Source organism: Pezoporus wallicus, unplaced genomic scaffold, assembly GCF_028554395.1.
Source record: "Pezoporus wallicus isolate ANWC-B61680 ecotype Strahan unplaced genomic scaffold, APGP_CSIRO_Pwel_v1 scaffold_6362, whole genome shotgun sequence".
NCBI classification, from domain to species: domain Eukaryota; kingdom Metazoa; phylum Chordata; class Aves; order Psittaciformes; family Psittacidae; genus Pezoporus; species Pezoporus wallicus.
The window spans coordinates 8,807,999-8,817,908 of record NW_026637663.1 but is presented as its reverse complement, the minus strand read 5'-3'; the positions used below and the strand labels follow the sequence as shown (position 1 = coordinate 8,817,908).

Here is a 9,910-nt window from a genome sequence, read left to right as displayed (position 1 = left end):
GTTCCTAAGGGTCTTGAGCATGAGGGTCACACTGAGTCCCTGTGCTCTGTTGGCTGCTGTGCTCCTTGAAGGGAGTGGGTGCATGCTGCCACCCCAGCACAGGGATCAAGAGCTTTTTCTTCCCCAGCCCTCCAACTGCATGCACAAGGCATCTAACCTGGGGTCTTTTCATCTACCTTAAAACAGGGAGTACCTTGGCTCTGACCCTGCTTTGAAGTGCAATGTTGTCATGGTGAGCCACAGTGGCTGTTCCCATAGAAGAGGCCAGGGCACATAGGAAAGCAAGATCAGCTGTACTGAGTGTTTATTTCCAGGAGGCATGAGCCTTGGTAGGGTCTTTGGTGGTCAGACCACAGAGCCCCAGGGTTTATAGAAGCAGGAAGACCACAAGCCCCATAGGCCTGACCTTTCCATGTCTTCCTGTGAGCATGGGACAGGCTGCTGGCGCATGATGTGTAGCAGGTACCACATGCTGTGCATGCTGTGGGTACGAAACTAGCAGCGTCATGTGGGTTTCTAGTTCAGCAAGGGAAATGGGAAACTGCACTCCAGATCGCACCAGGAACTCAGTGACGCTGAAAATGGTAAACTGAACTCTCGACTCTGCCACAGAGTTATCGGCACTGCTTTGGGTAAGTTACAATGCCTGTACTTGCTGTCTGCAAAATGAGGATACCAACAACATCTACATCCCAGGTGCTCCAGGTGGCACTGTTCGTGTTTGCACAGTACTATTAAGGGCCCCAGAAGAAATGTGTTAATAATGTTCCAAATTTAGGGCAGAGACAGTCTTTTCAGCAGCTTTTCATTTTCTGTGTTCAACCTCAAAACTTTTCCATGTCTAACTTATTTCAACGGTGCTAAAGGCATAGTCCCACATTTCCCACAGCACAGGGCCCAGTTTATCCCTTCCCAGGCTGTAGGTGAGAGATTTACCGTGTAGCATACTGCTGGGTACATAGCAGAAAGAGTACTGCTTTCCACGCGGGCTAGGGGTACAGTCCCCCCAGCACTCCGCAGGTAGCGAGGGGTGGCTCGACTCGGAGCGCGGCCGCCCAGCCGTACCCGGGCAGCCTTCGGTCCCTCAGGCGAGCGCCCTGTCCGCAGCACCCCGGTAACGCGGTGGACCCGCCGCTCCCGCAGGGCGGCGCGGCCTGAACGCGGCCACCGGCAGAGGGGCCGGGCAGGAGCGGCCGCAGACCCCGACGGCAGGGGGGAAGAGGCCCGGCGCGCCCCTGTCCCAACAGCCAATAGCGCTGCGCGGCGGGGCGAGGGAGCCAATGAGAAGAGCGCCTCGCTGCGGGCTCGCCCCCTGCCCGCTTGTCCGCCGCCGTCGGTGCGGGCGGTGCTGAGCACTGTGGCGCCGCCTGCCGGGCGGTGCCGGGCGGTGCCGGGCGGTGCCGTGCCGTGCCGTGCCGTGCCGTGCCGTGCCGGGCGGCGCCGGCTCCTCCCCGCGCAGAGCTATGTCACGCGGAGGCGCGGGACTGGCGGTTGGGACTTGGTAGCGCGGGGCGAGGCGAGCGCAGTACAGCCGGGATCCCGCCACCGACTGCTCCGGGAGCTGCCGCTACCGCTTGTGTACGGGGAGAGCCAGCGGCGCCGGGGCTGGCTTCGCGGCGGTCGCGCCGCTCCTGCCGGCCCGCCGGGGCCCCGCACCGCACGCCCGCCGCCGCTGCTCCCCGCCGTCCCTCGGCCGGCGGCCCCGGGCCGCGCACCGCCCCCCGGCCGGCGGGGCTCTGCGTCGCCGCGCGGATGCCGCCGCAGCAGGAGGGCGAGGCGGGCTACATCAGCAAACCGGTGCCGGGCGGCTGCGAGGTGCCGCCGGTGCCCCCGCGCAGGGTGCGCAGCGGCCGGGCGGCGGCGGCGCTGGGGGCAGCGCTGGGTGGCCGCTGCCGGGCGACGGGAGCTGGAGCCGCCGCCGGAGTCGGAGCTGGGGCCGGAGCGGGGGCCGAGCCGCGGCGCAGCATCAAGTGCGTGCTGGTGGGGGACGGCGCTGTGGGGAAGACCAGCCTGGTGGTGAGCTACACCACCAACGGGTACCCCACCGAGTACATCCCCACCGCCTTCGACAACTTCTCCGGTAAGCGCCGGCGGCGGCAGTGGGGGGACCGGACGTTGGGAGGGGGTGCTGCCTCGGGGTGGGGGGGAGCGGCACGTCCTGGCTGTGCCTTCCTCGGGGCCGTGACGGTCCTGCCTGGGGATGTCCATCTTGGTTATTTATTTGAGGCAGGACCGGGGCGTGTTAAGAGCTCCGTCTCAGGGAGCAGCACCGGCAGACCTTCGTGTAACGGGGTCGGGCTGGCAGCTGGTGTTGCGCTAGGCAGTGCGGCCAAAGCCAAAGTCGGGCTTTAATTGTGTACGCTCCGGTCTAAAAGTCCCAGCTCTCGGCCAGATGGGAAGCGCCTAAAAGGAAGGTTTACATACTCGCCTTGTGTCCCCCCATTACATAGGGGGAGGTTCAGGGGTTTGCCTTTGGCTCAGCGCGGGGGGTGGCGGTGTGTCCCGGACGTGTTGAAGGTGTACAATATGATATAAACTAAACAGAGTAAACCCGTTGTGGTGGAAGAAAGACCCGTACGGCTGGGCTCGCTCTCCTGCCGCCGCTGAGGGTTAGTGCTCTGCTTGCCACATCTCTTGCGGGGAAGTGAATCGGAAAGCCCTGAAGGCTTGTGTGTGCCCCAGTGTCAGCTATGGACTCCCAGCTCTGCTCAGTTGTTAAATCTAAACTAACTGAAGACTGTAAGAGCTGAGGGATGGTAAACCTTCTTTTCTTCCTCTTTCTTTAATGGAAAACGTGTAAAATTGGACTCACCACACTTTCCCCCCTTCCCTCCTCCTTTCTTTCCAAAGCTGTCGTGTCTGTCGATGGCAAGCCGGTGAGACTTCAGCTCTGTGACACAGCTGGTCAGGTCAGTGAAGCCACTTACTTGATTTAACTGACAGCGGGAGGGGAGAAGTTGTTGCGCAAAGTAGTCCTGCTAATGACTTCATGGATTTGAAAGGCTTCCCGGTGTTTGATCATCTTATTAAACTGCTATAATTTTCACTGCTGCTTAACTTGCTGTTCTGCCCGGCGTCTGTTGAAGGATGGGGGGACCCCAGCACCCGGGCTGGGCACAGGCTGCTGCTCTGCTTTGCTCAAGCTGTTGCTCTGCTTAGCCTGACTAGAGAGGCTGAACATATTGGGGATTCAAGGGCCACCTGGTTTTCTCTTTGAGCGGTTGTTGCTGTCTTTATGTTTGCTAAGTAACTGCGGGTTTAGGAATTACAGTGTTTGGGATGTATGCATGCAAATTATCCACAGCTGTAGGTGTCTGGAGATAGAGTGAGCTTTTGAAGGAGCAGAAGCTTAAGGGAGAAAAAAGTCCTCTGGGGTGTTGCCTGCGGAGTCTTCATATTTGCCGTTCCTGGCCCCTTAAAAAGTGCTGCCCCCCCAAATCCAAGAGTTGAGGGTGGCTGATGCCTCTCGGCTCCTAGTTTGCCTGATAAATGAAAAGAGCCCATTTCTTACTGTCTTGTGTTTTCTGCAAGTCCCTGGCTTGTACCACCCTGAGCAGTGTGTAACACTGCCTGCTAGGGTGGATAGACAAAAAGTATCCAGAAGTGTTTTGCTACCTAGCTGATGTTTCAAGACAGTAGGAGCTGGGTTCCTGTGCAGCTCTGTGGATCCGCATCTATGCCTTCCCAAAACCACGCTAAAAATCTCAGTGGCCTTAACATACAAACCTATTTAGGTGAGTTGTAACTGGGCGCCCTACTTAGGAAGGGGGTTTGAAGGGCTGTGCCGTCCTAGACAGCAGTGTAGGACTCCCATGTGCCCTACAAACCAAAGCTGAAATCCTACAAGCACCCTTCTGCAGGAAAAGGGTAAAGGATGGGAAGTACCACTGTGGAACTGTCCCGTGATTTTGTGTCCTGCTGAGGGTGGTACTACAGCAGCTGGGGCTGTATGTGCTTGCATGCAGAGCTTGGCAGGTGAAATTGCCATTGGGTGATGGGCAGTGCCTGTGAAAACATGGCTGCAAGCTGCAGGAGGGACAGGCAAGCCCAGTCACCTCTTGCCTTCGCTGCCCTTAATGGTTAGGATGTTTGCTCTGGCTGCCCAAGTGCAGCTGGAATGGGTAGAGTCACTGCTTCAAAAATGAAGGGGTAATCTAAACAGACAGAAGTCATCCTGAATAAAAGATACCTAGCTGGATACTTCAGTAAACCTGCTGCTGTGAGATGGCTGCTGAAATCTGCAGCTAAGCAAGCACTCCAGTCAAGAGAAACTGTATTTCAGCATCACCAGCCCAAAGAAGTGCAGAGTCCCTGCAATGACATGCACCCACAACTGAAACCACAGGAGTGTACTTGGGACTTTATGTAAAAGGCACTATTTCATCTCGGTAGAAATCCTTAAGATCTGGGTTTGGCTTTCAAACTCATTGAATCGAGTCCTTTTGAGGTTTCTCACGTAGCAAGCAGAGGCAATTATAAGGCAAGGTGCCTTTCTGTAAATGGCCCTCTCGTTCAGAGCAGCATCTCCTGATAAATATGGGCCTTCTCCTGGGCCAGGCAATGAGAGCCTGGTTTCCTCTGAGGCTTAATCTGAGAATCAAGAGAGCTAATGAAGCTTGCTTTCTCAACTCGTGTTTTATAAATTGCTGCCTCTCTTTGAGATACTGCTGGAAGAAATTCATTTGTGCAGAACAAGACTTCTGAGGCTTCCAGGGGGTTTTAGACTGCATATCCTGGGCTTCCAGAGGCTTTAAATCAAAATTCCACATCTTGAAAATTAACATGGAACTTGCAGTGTAGCAATAAAGTGCTGGTACCAGAGAGATGTTCTTAGCTGTGTGTGTTCTTTGCACTTCCAGTTCAGAGCTTTTGAGAACATGGTCTGTTTTAATTAAAATGTCACTACCACTGAAGCAAATCCTACCTGTTCAGGCTGCTAGTGTTACCCTGCTTTTATCCTGCTGTCAGCATAAAAGCAGCCTGCTTGGAGTTAACCCTTGCTTCTTGCTGCATTCTTCCCTGAGGATCAGCATGCCTTTGTTACCATGAGGTGTTTGGCTTTTTTTGTGGCTAGTTCCTGAAGCTGAAAAAGGGCCTTGCTTTGCTGGAGTTTGCACTAAAAGGGGGGGGGGGGGGGGAAGGAAGGTAGGCTGGAAGACCTGTTTGCAGTTTGATGTGGCATGGGTGGGAAGGAGGGAAAGGTAAAGCTCTTACTCTGTGCCCCTGGCATGTTAAGCCTGCACATTGTGAGTCATTATTGCTCCCATCAGATTTAAATCCCTAGGCACAATGGCAGGGAAATTTTTCCCATATCCTTTAGGATGTTGTTAAGCAGTCACAAGTTCAGAAGGTGATTCTAGGAAAGGTACAAGGTATTCTTTCTGTTCTTGCCTGTATCTGGAGGTAGGGGTGTCAGCAGAGCAGCATTGAAGTACATGAGTGCTCCTCTTCGAGGCTGCTCACTGACTCCCTCCTGTAAGAGATGGACCTGTAGAAAGTGCCTTTTCCCTTCCAAACTTTGATGTTTTGGCTTTTGTGTGCTGTAACCTGCTTGCTCCATCATTGCTCCTTTGCTGAAATAGGGCAGAGGGCCTGCTTACAAAGAGCTAAGGAAATATTTAAGCACTCAAAACAAGCCACAGCATTAGTCATAAAATCTCAGCTAGGTGGGGAAGCCACCACCTTGGTCCCATGTGCCCAATGGTGGCAGGGTGCCTGCTGGCTAGCAGCCGTGAGACCTCAGGCTGGGTGTGGGGAACTTCTGCTTGTAATGCACCTCGTTGGGTGGTCTGGGTGCTCATGTTGAGGTGCTTTTCAAGGTGGCAGTCGTAGGTGATCCTCAGCTTCCCCAAGTGTCAAGGGGGTCCTCTGGGACTGATGTGCTCTTTCCATGGGATGCTAATGCAATTTCTTTCCATGCAGGATGAATTTGACAAGCTCAGGCCACTGTGCTACACCAACACGGACATCTTCCTGCTGTGCTTCAGTGTGGTGAGCCCTTCGTCCTTCCAGAATGTTAGTGAGAAGTGGGTTCCTGAAATCCGGTGCCACTGTCCCAAGGCCCCCATTATCCTTGTTGGGACTCAGTCGGACCTCCGGGAGGACGTCAAAGTTCTCATTGAGCTGGACAAGTGCAAAGAAAAGCCTGTCTCAGAGGAGGCGGCGAAGCTCTGTGCCGAGGAAATAAAAGCCACATCCTACATTGAGTGCTCTGCTTTGACTCAGAAAAACCTCAAGGAGGTCTTTGATGCGGCCATCATGGCTGGCATTCAGTACTCAGATACCCAGCAGCAACCAAAGAAATCCAAGTGCAGGACTCCAGACAAGATGAAAAACCTCTCCAAATCCTGGTGGAAAAAATACTGCTGTTTTGTATAGGGGTTGCAAGGACCTGAGTGCTGCTCTGAGGAAATCAAATAGAGGCTATATTAGCTGAAATCTCATTCTGTGTCGTCCCAGGTGTATAGTGTAGATCTGTATGTATGTGTATATGTTGCTACTGGATATCTCAGCTGCCTTTTTGAGGGTGGCAGAAGGATTCTTAGTTAAATAATTGCTATAAATCAGGTCTGGCATGCAGTTTCATGACTAAAACCTTTCATTAAGGAAGAAAAACACCACATGTCTGTGAGGGTAGAAGGATTTGTCCAAAGGATCTGACTTCTTGTCTTATAAGATATGTGCAACAGAGAGGAGCACAGCAGAGGCCTTTGCCGCCAGGGCTTCGCAGGAGGAACGTGTGAGCAGTGGTAGAAGTGTAGAGCTCTGTACATGGACGATCAAAGGGAAAAATAACACTGTGCCTCCTAACTGACGTTTGTAGCTTTAAACCCCTACTCCTGCTCTCTTCTCCGTGTCTTCCCAAGCCAACACTCTTGGGGATCACTTTAAAAAGGGCATGCGAGAGGTGTAATCTACACGCAAATGCTACGGTTGGAAAGGTCATGAATATACCTTCAGCATGTGGTGAGGGAACCTAATCCCTTATGGAGCTGGTATCTCATTTGTCACCTCCTGACTTTGTGAAAGCCCTTTCTGTCCTCCTTCTCCTGCCCTTCCCAGGATGCCGAGTGAAAGCCCGAGAACATGACCAAGCTTTAACTCGCCTACCTTGAGCTGGGGCGAATTCCTCTGTATTTTTGCAGACATGACGACAGTTCATCTATTTCAGCTGAAAGGAATGTAAATGCTGTTGTGTTGGTTATTTTTTATCTTTCGTTTTTAAACAAATATCTGTGCAGCAGCACGTAAACCCCATCTGGCTTTAAATCTACAGCAAGAATTTCAGGATGCCCCTCCTTACCTTTTAAGGCTGCTAAACAAATAACAAATCAGGCAGGTTAAGATTTATAACAAACTGGACACTAGAAACTGAGGCTGCTGTGTCCTCTTCATGATGCTGTTTTCAACCAAGTTAATGTTTCCCTTCTAAAGGCAACAGTCGCTTGCGCTTGAATCTTGTCCAAGCTTATAGTGGTGAAATTTGCTGAAGCCACCCCAGCAATTTAACTGATTGGGTTTTTTTTCCCACACCAGTCCAACAGGTTAGCTGAAATGTGCCTAAAATGTAGCTGAGTGATCACAGAGTTGAATGTGACCTATTCTCTGACTAAACCTGGTTCCTACTAAACTAAGCCTAATTCCAGTCCTGGCAAGCTCAAGTGACCTGAGGGATAACATGACTCTCTGCAAGAATCAGTATTTTAACTTATCCTGCAGAGACCATTTAGTTTGTGCTGTCTGTCTGCCTGCCTGCCTTTTTATGGCCCTGATTATGGGTTTTCCCCTAGATATTTCAAGATCAGGTTATATTCTTTTTTTTTCTCCTTCAGCCATAGCCTTGAAGTGACCTTTTGCATAGTCTTAAACTAAACTGCAGTGACAGAAAGCCGGAACCCTTTTTTCATCAGAAATGAATCAATGCCTGATACAAAGGAGAACTGTGGAAGCCGTTTGAGTTGATAAACCCGACCATGGTTTACCTCCTGGCACATTAAATAAAATGACACTATGTAAATGGATTCTGGGCTGTACTGGCATAGGCTCCAGAGGCAGTATTTTTTCCTCCTCTGCAGTGAAATGAGTGCAGAATGGGTAATGTTCCATCGCAGAAAACTTGAAAATGGGATGGAAATCTTTACCTAGGGCCTAATTCAATAAAAATGTGTTGGCTTCTGCACTGGAACAGCTTGGAAAAACAGTTTCCATAGCACAGAAGCTGGATGCATTTAACTTGGTTGCATCTGATTGGTAATGGTTTAATGTTTACTGGTCATGAAGTTAACATCTGAGCCTTTATATTTCTTACTCGAATGCTTTGACAGGATTTCAAATATGCAGTCGTACCGTCATCTTGGACAAAAACATAAAGCCGGATTTCTCTTGGGTGCTTTGCTTCTCTGTAAAATGGTCTTGGTGGATGAAAAATGTGGGTTTGGGAAGGAGACAGGCTTGAATCTGAGCAGCTTCCATTTGCAGAAACAACATTTCTCCTGCAAGATCATCCTACTTTGTATCACACCGTACTGGAAGCAGTAGGTTATATTTTATACGCAGCCTGTTTCATAGTCTGGAGTAGCATTACTTTTAAATGTAGCCAGCTGTGACTGTATCTGAAAATGTGATGTATATACAACTTGTTATAGCCCTTTACTAGGTATGTGTAAACTGAATCTTACAACTTTACGAATACTGCTCTACATGGGGCTACACAGGGTCTAGGTTTTAGAAATATTACTTTTAAAATCATCAGTATTTTACAAGCGCAAGCGAGGGGAAGATAGCGCAATTGAGGGAAAGATATCTCTATGTAGTCTATAATCTGACGTGCCTTATGAAAAAAAACCTCTCCTGTTTTCTAAGTGTAGGCTATATTCTGAAAGAAATATTTCATGTGAGAATGATATAAATGAGGTATTTGGAAATAAATTCTGACCTGTGTATGTGTCTGCCTCTGCTACCTGCTCGGGGAGGCTGGAGGACAGTCCCTGGCCATGCACCACACTGAAGCCTGGGGCTGTGCTCCTGGTACCCTGGCAAAGTGCCTCTGGTTTAAAACTACAGGCTTCTCCCTGCCTGCCCTGTCTCCAGCAGGCTGGGCTGGGTGGGAAGGGTGTGATGGGCTTCATCACATGCAGGCTTGTGCCCTGATCATGCCTGGAGTGCAGGAGTGCCTGACGCACCAGTGGGTCCTTTCTGGTGAGTACCCGGTGTTGAATCCCCACTGCTGTTGCTGTAAGAATCACTTCCCATGGGTTTGGGTGCTGGTGGCCTGAAGTCGGGGTTTGCTTGCTGGAGACAAAGTCACTCCGCATTTGCATGCTGATTTTGCAGGAAAAGGGGCTGTGCTAACTGAAAGCCCAGACCCCGTCTTGCCAAAAATCACTCTGCTATCTGTGGGGTATTGCTTTCCTGCTGAGGCAGGATGCTGTCCTACACATCCCAACATCTGGACAGGGCTGATGCAGTTCAGGTCATCCTTTATGCCAGGGTGACTGCATGTGTGTGCTGCTGTGATCAAAAGGCTCCTTCAGCTGCCCTGCTTCAGATACTGGATGGGCTGGCAGCTGAGGCTGATAAGAGCACACTGAAGTAAGCCCGCTGCATGTAAGGTTTTCCAGGAATGCTGAAATCACTGCTGCTTTGTGATGGATGGAAGTTCCCAAGAGAGGATTTTGTTTTCTTTCATATCAAATTAAAGTGCTCTAGGAAAAATAGATCTTTTTTTTTTCCTTTTCATGGAAAAAAAATGTCACCTTTACCATTTCTCCCCTAATATTTTATGCATTGGACATGGCTCTAGGGTATGATTGAGGGTTGACTAGAACTGAGACACCTCGGTAGAGGGTATCTAAGGAAACTTAAGCGCACTCTTACTTTGCTTTTTATTTTCTTCCCAGACCTAGTTACT

At 50.8% G+C, this 9,910-nt stretch overlaps 1 protein-coding gene across 1 annotated transcript; it reads left to right on the top strand.

Annotated features, from left to right (window-relative positions):
* Nucleotides 1-1,737: 1,737 nt before the first annotated feature.
* On the top strand, nt 1,738-8,940 carry RHOU (ras homolog family member U). The gene is made up of 3 exons (XM_057407035.1): nt 1,738-2,080; nt 2,851-2,909; nt 5,923-8,940. Exons 1-3 carry the CDS (start codon nt 1,753-1,755, stop codon nt 6,376-6,378), a joined length of 843 nt encoding a protein of 280 aa, XP_057263018.1. The 5' UTR covers nt 1,738-1,752; the 3' UTR covers nt 6,379-8,940.
* The last annotated feature ends 970 nt before the right edge of the window (nt 8,941-9,910 follow it).

Coding starts and splice junctions, on each gene's coding strand:
- RHOU (XM_057407035.1), top strand. CDS start 1,753: ATGCCGCCGCAGCAGGAGGGCGAGGCGGGCTACATCAGCAAACCGGTG. Junction 2,081..2,850: donor CGCCTTCGACAACTTCTCCG/GTAAGCGCCGGC, acceptor TTCTTTCCAAAG/CTGTCGTGTCTGTCGATGGC. Junction 2,910..5,922: donor TCTGTGACACAGCTGGTCAG/GTCAGTGAAGCC, acceptor CTTTCCATGCAG/GATGAATTTGACAAGCTCAG.